General features: G+C 32.8%; 1 protein-coding gene across 1 annotated transcript in view; it reads left to right on the top strand.

The window, feature by feature from the left end:
• The window catches only part of Dbx (homeobox protein Dbx), a 34,793-nt gene extending 22,283 nt beyond the window's left edge, over window positions 1–12,510 (top strand). The window contains exons 3-5 of the mRNA XM_090118600.1: window positions 48–119; window positions 591–736; window positions 12,097–12,510. Coding sequence (XP_089974726.1) covers window positions 48–119; window positions 591–736; window positions 12,097–12,447 — 569 coding nt within the window. The 3' untranslated portion in view covers window positions 12,448–12,510. The remainder of the gene's footprint in view (window positions 1–47; window positions 120–590; window positions 737–12,096) is intronic.
• The last annotated feature ends 487 nt before the right edge of the window (window positions 12,511–12,997 follow it).

Genomic DNA, 12,997 nt, shown 5'->3' with positions numbered 1-12,997 from the left:
TTTTTTAACTATATTTAATATTTATTCATACAGTGTTCTTGTTACAGTAAGGCCTTCTCAAGCTCATACCCAGGTGTTCCCTCTCCCAGGTGGATTCCCATGGGCTCACAGTTCCAGAGGTAATAATCAAATAAAAATAGTTATTTATTAGCTATAGAAGTTTATTTATTTGCAGAAGAAAGCTACTAAATGGAAGTCTAAGTGCTGGTAATTCAGTAATTTGAACTGTACTCCATATTCCATTAAATCTATCTATCTATATATCTTTGTTTGTTTGTTTGACCGCGCTAATCTCAGGAACTACTGGTCCGATTTGAAAAATTCTTTCGGTGTTAGATAGCCCATTTATCGAGGATGGCTATAGGCTATATGTATAAAATCATCACGCTAAGACCAACAGGAGCGGAGCACTACGGGTAAAACCGCACAGCACAGCTAGTGTTATAATATAATATGAGCAGCCCAAGCTGGAAATTCCCAAAAAGCATAAAATCGTGTGTCGTGAAGTAAAGACAAACCCACTTTTACAATTATGATATTTTAAACTAATTATTATAGTGTTCAAAATAATTTTATTCATGTACCTACAGGTAAACCACGGCGTGGTATGATGCGGCGAGCGGTGTTCTCTGATCTTCAAAGAAAAGGCTTAGAAAAGAGGTTTCAAGTGCAAAAATATATTTCCAAACCGGACAGGAAGAAACTGGCTGAAAAGTTGGGCTTGAAGGATAGTCAGGTATGTTTTATATTCAAAAAACTTAGCAAATAAGATGTCTTTTTGTTTAAACCATATTTACATAATAATCTGTTCAGACGATTTTAAGTTTTGAATAAAAATATGTAGTTGTTGTTTTAGTAAGATGATAATTTGATTTATAAATGTTTTTTAATAATATGCATATAGAGACTTTACTGTGGTTTAACTCTGATAAACGGGTGTTAAAATAATCGAATACTAACACTACACTTAACATATTGCACGCCTCATAAGCGAAGCGTTGAGGTGGGTACTACTGTCACTTCGCGCAAAACATCTGATTTTTCAAACTTAAAATGTCTTTATGTATCATACATTGCACTTGTAAGATAATACATAAACACACACATATTAAGAAAAAACACTATTTTTAACGTTCATGATATTTTTGATATCATTTTTGTTATTTAAACTAGTTAAAAAACAGTTTAAAAAAGTTCTGTCTTGGACGTCCGTGTGTCTGTATGTGCGGATCCTTTTTCTTGTTAACACGATAGCGACCGAAATACTTTACTAATCGTGGTTTAATTGTTATTAAATAAACAAAAATAATAATTTATAAATATTTATTAAAAAAAATTATGATGCGTGCACTTTTGGATTTTCCAAATTATTTTTTACAAATGCTACCAACTTACAATAATACCATTTATGATTTAATACGTGATTTAATATCTCGAATCTATGTAGGTATGTATTACCTAGGCGTACTTATCGATTTTTTTTTAAGTAGGTACCTGTAAAAAATATTATTTATTTTCTTATTTTCGGTTATTTTCAAATTAAAATAAAGGTATAATATATACCTACCTATGGATGTATTCAATTGTTTTTTCAAACATTATTTAATTGAGTAATCCTTTTTATAACAAGAACACAATGCCATTAAAATAATCCGCCAAAAATAATTACCTACCCAATGACGTCCCGCTTCCCGCTCGACATTGACGTTTTAACTTTTTAAAACCGCCCGCAAGAGGCGAAGGTATCCAACAAAAAGGTCCTTAATCTAACCCGAATATCACTCGAAATGCAAATATCGAGTTAGCATCAAGTAATTGTTTAAGCCTGTTACAGGGGCGGCAACATACCCCCGTCTGTGGATGACAGACCCCTCCTATTGCTGGAGGGTAGCAATTTTTTGTAACACCCTGTGTTCCCCTAAGTTGCTGTTACGGAGATTATTTTCGCTTATTTTTGGCGTTTGAATTTTTTTTGATGGCAACATTTCTTTGGTTTGAGATATATGTGAGGGTGCTATCTGTTATGACGTATGTTGTGTAAGTTGCAATTTGAAGAATTCTTATCTGTGCAATAAAATCTTAATATACATATATAAATCTCGTGTCACAATGTTTGTCCTCAATGGACTCTTAAACCACTTAACCGATTATAATAAAATTCGCACACCATGTGCAGTTCGATCCAACTTGAGAGATAGAATAGTTTAAACATGTAGGTACCACGGGCGAAGCCGGGGCGGACCGCTAGTATATATATATAATTTCATATAGGTAGGTAATAAACGAAACATGATGCGTACTGGAATTTTTATCAAACAATAAATAAATATTTCAGGACAATTTTCACACTCGGCACGATCTGATCCCATACTAAGCTTTCGCTTGTGTTATGGAAACCAGATGGCTGATAAACATACATACAGTGGTGGACGTTTAATTAGAAACACGTAACACGATGAAGTAGTCATCAAATTCATTTAACATTTACGTATTAACGTAATAGAGATTAAGTATTATTTCGTATGTAATAGAACACCCGTTTATCTAGTTTTATAAGAAAATGCTTTATTTTAATCAAACATTAGCTTAAATTAATAAAATTAAACAACTTTAACTGAAATATGATTTCCGAGTATTTTAAGTCTGGACAACAAATTAGAAACATCATGGTTCGAGTAATCCAAAGTCAAAACCTGTTGAAGTGCCGCCAAAATTCTTTCTTCTACAAATATTTTCACCGTTTTTTAAACATTCTAATCTAAAAGTTTCTGAAAATTAATTTGCTTTACAGTATAAATGGTTAAAAGTAAGATTTGTGACCCATCAACGAGAAAAATAATTTTAAGCTTACATTTTGACAAAAACTAGAGTTACAGGAAAATTGCAAATCATTTAGAGTGTTCGATAAAAATATATTCAATGCTATAGTTTATTTAAAAGAGCATGGTACTTCCGATCAAGTGCCTAGAAAATCTCGACCATGAAAAACCACTGCACGCGAGGATAAGCAAATGATTCTTTTGGCAAAGATGTATCCATTTAAAGGTTCCAATTCTATTAGAAAATATGTTTTTGCAAACGTGTTAAAATCTCATACAATCTAAGGCACGACGTTGTAAAGCCAATGTTGTCTATAAAGATTATAACAGTCTAAAAACAACCCCATACATGCCCATACTATAATGTTTCCTCCGCCTTGCTGAACTGTTTATTTATTATCTAAGGCCTTGTTAACTGAACGACGCGCGTATCCTTTGCCATCAGAATTGATTAAATTAATTTTAGTTTCATCCCAAAATAAAACTTTTTCACTGGCGGACTATCCACTAGCAATATTTCTAAGTAAATGAAAATCGTTGTTCCCTGTACTGCCTAGTAAGAAGCTATACTTTCCTGGCGTCTCCCAAAAAACTAATTTTATAATAGAATTGGAACCTTTAAATGGATCCATCTTTGCGAAAAGAATTATTTGCCTATGCTCGCGAGCAGTGGTTTTTCATGGTCGAGCTTTTTTAGGCACTTAATCAGAAGTACCATGCTCTTTTAAATGAACTGTAGCATTGAATATATTTTTATCGAACACTCTAAATGATTTTATTTTTCCTGTAACTCCAGTTTTTGTCAAAATGTAAACTTAAAATTATTTTTCTTGTTGATAGGTCACAAATCTTACTTTTACCCATTTATACTGCAAAGCAAATTAATTTTCAGAAACTTTTAAACGGAATGTTTAAAAAACGGTGCAAATATTTTTAGAAGAAAAAAATATTGGCGGCATTTCAACAGGTTTTGACTTTGGAACACTCGAAGCATGCTGTTTCTAATTTGTTGTCCAAACTGAAAATGCTTGGAAATCAGACTTCACTTAAAGTTGTTTAATTTTATTAATTTAAGCTAACGTTTGATTAAAATTAAGCAATTTATTATAAAACTAGATAAACGGGTGTTCTATTACATATGAAATAATGCTTTGTAGCGACACCTCGCTCTGAATCGCGCAAGCGAAATGTTTTCGCTACAGAGCTATACATATTCTGTCTATTATTTCCGACATCATCCATCGGGGCCTTAACGGCCGGCCAGTCAAGTTGACTGGTCGAGGATCCTCCCTTTTTCGATGGAGGAATTCCACCTTCCTTCCTCCACAGCTTAATCTCTAATACTTTAATATACAAAAGTAAATAAATTTGATGACTACTTCATCCTGTTACGTGTTTCTAATTAAACGTCCACCACTGTATATAATTTTTAATAATAGTTTACTTAAGTGTTTATTTATCATCATTAATTGATTTAAGACTTTACAGTAGGTACTAAAACTCTTTTGATTTAACATACATATACCTATACTAATATTATAAAGCTGAAGAGTTTGTTTGTTTGTTTGAACGCACTTATCTCAGGAACTACTGGTCCGATTTGAAAAATTTTTTCGGTGTTAGATAGCCCATTTGTCGAGGAAGGCTATAGGCTTTATATAAAACGTGCAGCACAGCTAGAGTAATACTTAGTTTCATAAATAAATCTCAAACCTTACAAAAAAATGTGTGCGTATACCTACTAGTGTACACACGTAAGAAGTGAAACTTCTTTATGACCTTATTTTTCAAAAAATAATTTACTATAATTATGCAATTTTACAGAAATAGGTACGTCGAATCACGCGTGGTAGGGATAAGAAAAAGATGGCGCGTAACAAGCGCGTAACGGAAAAATGTCACGCGTAACGAAAAAATATTGCACTACATTTTTTTCCAACCCCGATAAAGAAGTTTCACTTCAATGATATATAATTAAAAATGAAACAGTGAAAAAATATCCGTATTAAACTATTTCTATTTCCAAAATAATACCACAATCCTTCAATCAAGGCTCTTAACATTAAAAACATATAACCAAAAGGGCGGGAAATTAATATCTCTAGGGGAGATCTAATTGAGAGCGTTTATCGAATTACGGGCATGGGGGACAGATAACATATTCCAAAGACAATATTGTCTTCGCTCTATTGTTGATGGTCTTGGATTTATTATCTATGCTTTGATGAAAAGTTTTAGGCGGGAAATAATTAAAAATGTACGATTATTCGAATTAGGTAAATGCAAAAAAGCTGAAGTTAGTGGTATTAGTACATTAGAGGAATATTTAAAGAATTATCAACATTTTTGGTAATTAATATTTATAAGATGTTGTTTATCAAGATTACACGACTTAGATTGGAACGTATGTACATTTATTTGTACTGGCACTTTTTTAATTTGTAGATACATAGGTACATATAAATCATCGAAATAAACGAAGGTTCGAAAAATTGTATGATGCTGTGCATTGTTAGATACCTTGACACATAAGGAATATTGCAATTGAAAGTATTTTTAATTAAGTTAAAAGAAAATAAATTAAATAGGTTTAGATATTGCAGTTCCTTTTCAGTTAGTATATTTACAGTCATAAAACTAATGCTAGCATCATAATGCTACGTATTGCCTCTACAACGTCTACGAATAATTATGAACAATTTACGTAGAGCCTCTACAACGTCTACGAAATATTCGTAGCCGTATAAAAAGACGAACAACGTCGCATTATTAACATAATCGCAATTCTTGGAAATATCGTAAACAACCACCCAAGCAATTGAAAACGTCGCGAAAATAACAAGACATTCAATTGTTTCGATATAATAAAACAAGAATGAAAAGAAATGGCGCGAACAAAAATATATTTCATATAACGACTCGAGGAGCTTAGCTATATCCATTTCACATGAGTTAGAAAGGGATGGCTATAAGTTCGTATTGCGTCTTAAAGTATCAGCGATTGGACGATTTGTATCGGATAAAAATGAACGCGGGCTGTGATTGGTGGAAATACTTTTATCTTTTTTGAAACCGTTTGGCATTAGAATTTTATATTTATAGGTTAACTGCAGACTGCGGTATGGTTTACATCGATGCTTTCTTAAAATGATATTATCAAGGCTTGTCAGTTTCATGAAATAGGGAGCCGAATTGTTGAATTCCAAGGGGGTAAATAACCGACTTCAATAAGAAGCATTCCTTCTTAATGTAATGTGTAATGTGTATGTTTTATCGTTTGGTAGTTCTGTCAATTAATAATAATAGATACATACTAATATTATAAATGCGAAAGTAACTCTGTCTATCTGTCTGTTACTCAATCACGCCTAAACTACTGAACCAATTTGCATGAAAGGTATGGAGATATTTTAATACCCGAGAAAGGACATAGGCTACTTTTTATTGCGAAATATGTACCACGGGCGAAGCCGGGGCGGACTGCTAGTAATAATATAAACTTACCTATAATGGTTGTGTTTCAAAACATCGTTTAAAATTGGTGACAGATATTATAAAACACCTTTGTACCTATAAAAAAAAATATCTATTTTTGTAAATAAAATATTGTTCTGAAAAAAATAATCTGATCATAACAAGTAGATACCTATGTGTATAACTGAAATATGTAATTTCCATAGTTTGAAAGATCGTAAAATGTATTTTTTCCCATATAATGAATAATCATCAGATTTGAGAGAAACCTAAACGATTTTCTTTTAATAATATAAAAGAAATGCATCTTCAGTTCTATGAATTTATATAATATAAAGTAAATTTTTAGAAAGAAAACAAAAACCGACTTCAAGACTATACCTATATGTACAAATTTAAATAATTTCTGATAAACAGTGTATATGCCTACAAAATTTGAGGGTTTCCCTCGATTTCCCCGGGATCCCATCATCAGATCCTGACCTGGTGACAATGGGACCACCTCTGACGTATGACCTACCAAATAAAAAAAGAATTATTCAAATCGGTTTATAATTGCCGGAGTAATCGCGTAACAAATATACAAAGTTGTCGTTATGCACCACGGAACGCCACTGTGCTTTCCGAACCGGTAGAAAATTATTTTTTTGTATTTTGACGATTCAAAAGAAATTCTAAAGTCTAGTTAAATACATAAATGTTTGAGTTCTTTCACACACTTGCGAATCTAAATATGATTGTGCAGTCAATTCTTTCTCAATTTGACAAATATTGATACAACTTTAAAATATTATTTTTATTTGCTCATTGTAAAATAAACTACAATTTGCATTGTGACATTGGCATACCGCACTACTTTATTGTATTCGTATCAAAATAAAAGAAAAAGGGTTACAAGCAAACAAAATTATTCTAATCGAACAATTTGGTTATGCAAACAAAATTCCCGTGACGTATAAACAAATATGGACGCACGTCAATCAGAGCGCCAAAAGTTTCGACGAAAAAATAAATAAATGCAAATATTCGAAATTGGAACGCCGTGAATGTAAACCGTCGGCCGTTTGAATATTCATTCGGAATATGAATATTTCAAATTTGGGAACGCTGAATCAGATTCATTGAGATATAGTTCTGTGTTTTGGTAATTGCAAATTAATGGTAATAATAAAATTATTAGTGCATTAGCGACATGTTTTGCTAATTGTAGTTGGTGGACACATTTGTTATTGTTATTATCCACTCTATTGAGCATTATGTTTAAATATTTGTTTAATTTAAATAAAGATGACCACAGGCTCAGATTAAACATAAACCGGTACCATAAACTCTTTGTATTTAAATCTTTGGCTAAATAATGTTGCAAATGGGTTTCTTGTCACTACATAGTATAAAACAAAGTCGCTTTCTCTGTCCCTATTTCCCTATGTCCCTTTGTATGATTAAATCTTTAAAACTACGCAACGGATTTTGATGCGGTTTTTTTTAATAGATAGAGTGATTCAAGAGGAAGGTTTTAGTATATAATTTATTAGGTTTTAGATAAAGCGGGCGAAGCCGCGGGCGGTAAGCTAGTTTCACATAAAGGGCTCATTTATTTCTCATCTTCTGGTATAAGCAAAGGCAAAGTGAAAAGTGGACGTGAATGAAATAAAACGCGGTGTACTCATTCATAATAATTTTAATAAATAAATATATCAGGACAATTTTCACACACGGCACGATCTGATCCCATACTAAGCTTTCGATTGTGTACCTAATGGAAACCAGATGGCTGATAAACATACATATGATTTTAAAATAAACACTTAAATAGATAATTAACACCCAGACACAGAGCAAACATATTATATGTTCATCACACAACTATTTGCCCTGGGTGGGAATCGAACCCACGATCCCTGGCTTGACAGGCAGGGTCACTACCAACCAAGCCAACCGGCCAGTAAATTTTATCGATCTAGTTTTTCTATAGTTTAGTATACGGTAAGAAAAATCATTAAAAATTGTCAGTTGTGTGTATAACGTTGATGTTAAAAAGTAAAGGAAAAATGAATCTAAGTCTTGACTTATTACAAAAAACTTTGGTCCAATAAAGATTGCCTATGACGAAAAGAAAGTATCCTCTAAAAAAACTTGATCCGAAAAACAGATACAAAATGTTTTTGCCCTCACGATTTGTTACTACTACATAAATTCGGTTAAACAAAGGTCGAAGTGACCTAAAGTGAGTGTATAGTGTATTAAATTAATAGAAATAACTTAACCTATTTATATGAAACTTTAGAAACTCAATTCACAAAAACTGAAAAATGAAAATGGAAAATATATTTATTTAAAAACGTTTTACACAGTTACAATTGTATTTATGTTGCACGTTTTACAAACATTTGGCTTATTACCCACACTAGGCAAGACTTTATCGTGGGCACTGAGACGAGTATACAAAAAAAAATGGGTGTCCTCGGTATAATCAACGCTGATAGATAACTATATCTAATCGCAATTGTATTATAATTATTTATGCATTAAATAGTTGCACCATTTATGCTAATCGCACACCGATTTATCCCCCATCCTAACAATCCGTCGCGCGCCATATTTATTTCATATAAATTGTAATAAAAGTGAATATGTCAAAAAGTAATTAATTCTTGGTCGGTGTCACCCCTGTTAGCGTGTAGTGATGCGCTGTGGTGTTTTCGATGATTTATTTATCGATAATACGTTGTGATAACAATGGATGATTTATTTAGTTTCTAACTTAATTAATTTGGCACTTTGTTATCAATCGTTAAGATGTCAGTCTATTAAAAATATGCATTGATATAAACTTAATGTAATTCCTTACTTCGACATTCATTGAAAATGAAATACTTATATTTATAATTTATAATATATAAGATATTATCTTAAAACCCATTTCATAAGACATTTAACTTGATTATAGATACATTTCATGGCATGGTAAATATATGAGATCATAATCTAATGATCTAATAATCATTAAGTTTATTTGTTTATTTTACTCTTTAATACAACTCGCAAAAAGCAATTTAGTGTATTTGACGGCCTTATCACTTAGTAGTGATGTAGTAATGTAGTAGTTTAATGCAGCATTCAAACTATTTTCTACGTCAAATTTTATCGACTCTATTACTCGGTGATATAATCACATCACTAGCATGCCAAAGGGCCGGCGTCAGCTGTTGGCGGCAGATTGTCGGTGACGCGCTCGCGATCGCCAAGACGAGGGTCCCGTGACGTCAGCAGTGAGCAGTCTTGCACAGATTATATTAGTGTACAGATTATAAATATTATTTGTGATTGATTTTTTTGTGTATGTGTAAAGATGAAGACTACCTACTTCATTGAAGGCTACCTACTTCATTATAACAGCTAAGTCAAAGTCGCGTGACATCAACGGTTTAACGCAGAGATTACAGATTACAGAATTGTTTGTTCTTAATAATTCATATCTGTTACGAAAGGATAGTTTAATTATATATTACTAGCGGTCCGCCCCGGCTTCGCCCGTGGTACATATTTCGCAATAAAAGGCCTATGTTCTTTCTCAGGGTCTAAAGATTGTCTGTGCCAAATTTCATCAAAATCGGTCCAATAGTTTATGCGTGAAAACCATACATACATATTACATACATACAAACCTTTCCTCTTTATAATAATTAATATTAGTATAGATAGTATAGATAGGTACCTACTAAGGCTTATCAATTATCATAAAGGATCGCGTGAAGTTCAGCCTTACGCACTAATTACATTAATATATCTATTACAATTAAATAAGTATTAATTTTACCTACAAATTATAAAATCCTTTTTTCATATTCTTTAAAACATCAGCATTTAAACATTGTGCAAAGATACCGTTTTGCACAAAATACAATCGCTAATTGAACCATCTTAAACGCATAATATCATAATTGATAGATCGACGATAACTTCTCAGTTCTCACAATCGAACAATCAATTTTTAACGTACCAATTACGGATTCACCAACAAAAGTGGCGCGAAACTTTTGACGTTTGACAATTTAAAAAAAAGAATTTGACAAATCGTTTTCGCGCGCTACGCTCCAACCGATTCGTTCCAGCCAATCAGAGAGCGCGATTTGTCATCGCAATTTCAAATTTGTCTTGACATTGACAGCTTGGTTCGTACGGACTTCCGAAATATTGAATTGCTAAAAATGTATCCCGGTTTAGTTTTTGTACTACTGTACTAGTTAATATTTAGTTTACGTTTTTGGCACAATAAGTGTTTGTTACGCTAAGAGTCTGCCTTCTTTATACATATATCATGTGATAACATATAGGATTATTTATTGTTTACTAGAGGTCCGCCCCGGCTTCGCCCGTGGTACATATTTCGCAATAAAAGGTAGCCTATGTCCTTTCTCGGGTATCAAAATATCTCCATACCAAATTTCATGCAAATTGGTTCAGTAGTTTAGTCGTGATTGAGTAACAGACAGACAGACAGAGTTACTTTCGCATTTATAATATTAGTATGGATTGTAATTAATAAACTACTTTATACATTACTAGCTGTACCCGGCGGTTTCATCCGCATTGCGCCGTTTCTATTGGTCTTAGTGAAGTCTTAGGTAGGAAGATCATAGGCTATTATCATCGCCTATGGTCTTCTTCGATAAATGTGCTATCTAACACCGAAATAAATTTTCATATCAGACCAGTAGTTCTGAGATTATCGCGTTCAAACAAACAAACTCTTCAGCTTAATAGTATTAAATATATAGATAATGTGAATGTGGGCATATAACTTTAGCAACAATTTTTTTTTCTCTATTTTTCCGAGCTTTCGATTGCATAAATCTTATTTTCGATAGAATAAAACACTACCTCATATCATATGAATAACAATAAACGCCAGTCCAATATCTGTAAATCTCTAAAAGCATTATCGTAATATAACTTTTTTACGCCCGCACCACGCCTCACCATCAATCTTCACATTAATAGTGGCCATATTATAGTAGCTGATAGATTTTGTGTGAAAAAACTGCAAAAACTACCAAAATGAGGAATTGATTTCTATTGCCGAATCTATTGTGTGCAATTGTCATTATGTCGGAGTTTAACCGATTTGCACAAAATGAGGGATTTTTTTTAATGACGTGACGTTTTATTTCTGTGTAAAGAATTGATTGCGGGTGGTTATAGATTTGTAAAAAAGGGAATGAGGAAACTATGATTGTAATAAAATGCTACATCTGTTTATTGTAAAAGGGTAATAGCTTTTGTTAATTTAGTTAATGTAGTTTTTTTTCTATTGAAATATTATTTATATAACTACCTAAGGGGGCATCCATAAATTACGTGAGGTGTTTTAGGGGGGAGGGGGTCGAGTAAAATCTCATCTAACCTTATGTTGAGGAGAGGGGGGATATCGGCAAATAACATGTAATTTTTTTTCTGATTGAAACAAAGCAAATTAATAATAGTTATTCTTTTGGTCCATTTTCAAAAATTTGAATAAAACACCTCACGTAATTTATGGACGCTCCCTAATAGATTATGGTTCTTTGTTCTTATTATAACAAAATCAAATCAAAATGTTTCTATTGACGTTACATTAACCTAAGAATACTTGTTCTAAACGACCATGTTTTTCTGCAATCTGTATCATAAAGAAGTTTATATATAAGTTTAGGATAAATGAATACCCTACATCTACAAATAACCCACATTTCTCAAAACTAAAAAACTGCCTTTATTGTTTTGATTGTATTATCTTAATTAATCTTATGTTCTTTTACAGGTAAAAATCTGGTTCCAAAACCGCCGCATGAAATGGCGCAACTCGAAAGAGCGGGAACTGCTCGCTTCCGGCGGCTCCCGGGAACAGACACTACCAAACAAAAACAACCCACACCCAGACCTATCCGACGCTGAAGCTGACAAACCGAAACTATCACCTTCGCCCGTCGAAGACGACGAATTAAAAAACAAAATCTACGCGTCAACTTCGAACTGTCAAAGTGACAGTTACAGATATGACGACAAGATGGCGGCGGGGCTGTTCGCGCGCGAGAACTATCAGAACATGGAAGACGGCGATGATTATGAAACAGATGCTAGTGCATCAGATGAAGAAATAAACGTGACATGACGTGTTTTTTATGTATAGAATCATGTGTAGATATTTATTAAGCTGTGTATAACTAAGGCGTTTGTGTAGTATAATATTTTCTCGGAGCAATTATCAAGCCTGGAGAAGTAACAATTAATTGAACAATATAGCACTAGTTTGGCCTTTTTGGCTTATTGCAAAATGTCATGCGAAAAAAGAGGACAGATATATGTCAGTTCGACAGTTTGAAATGACATGTGCCCATGTGAATTTGTTTCAGTGACCAGTCTGGTCACTGACGCATGGTGATTTTAATTATTATTTTTGAAGTGAAAAACGAGTGTTTTAGTTTGATTTGTTATTTTATGAAAAGAAAATTGACTAAAGATAAAATGGCTTGTGTTGCTTACGGCTGTAAAAGCCATAGTAGTGGGAAATCGGATGAAGATAGGAATTTATCATATCACAGGTTAGTGATTTTGATCAATTTTTGGCTAATTGTATTATAAATCAGTGAATTTACGTTATTTTCCAAATCATCTATGTTTTATCTACCCTTGATCATTGAAATGAAATCATAATTAGCTTC

Source organism: Colias eurytheme, chromosome 30 (assembly GCF_061535395.1).
Source record: "Colias eurytheme isolate Ceu_HAF_F1 chromosome 30, ilColEury1 Martin Lab GWU primary, whole genome shotgun sequence".
Classification (NCBI taxonomy): domain Eukaryota; kingdom Metazoa; phylum Arthropoda; class Insecta; order Lepidoptera; family Pieridae; genus Colias; species Colias eurytheme.
The sequence above is the reverse complement of the archived record's forward strand: the minus strand, read 5'-3'. Positions and strand labels throughout refer to the sequence as shown.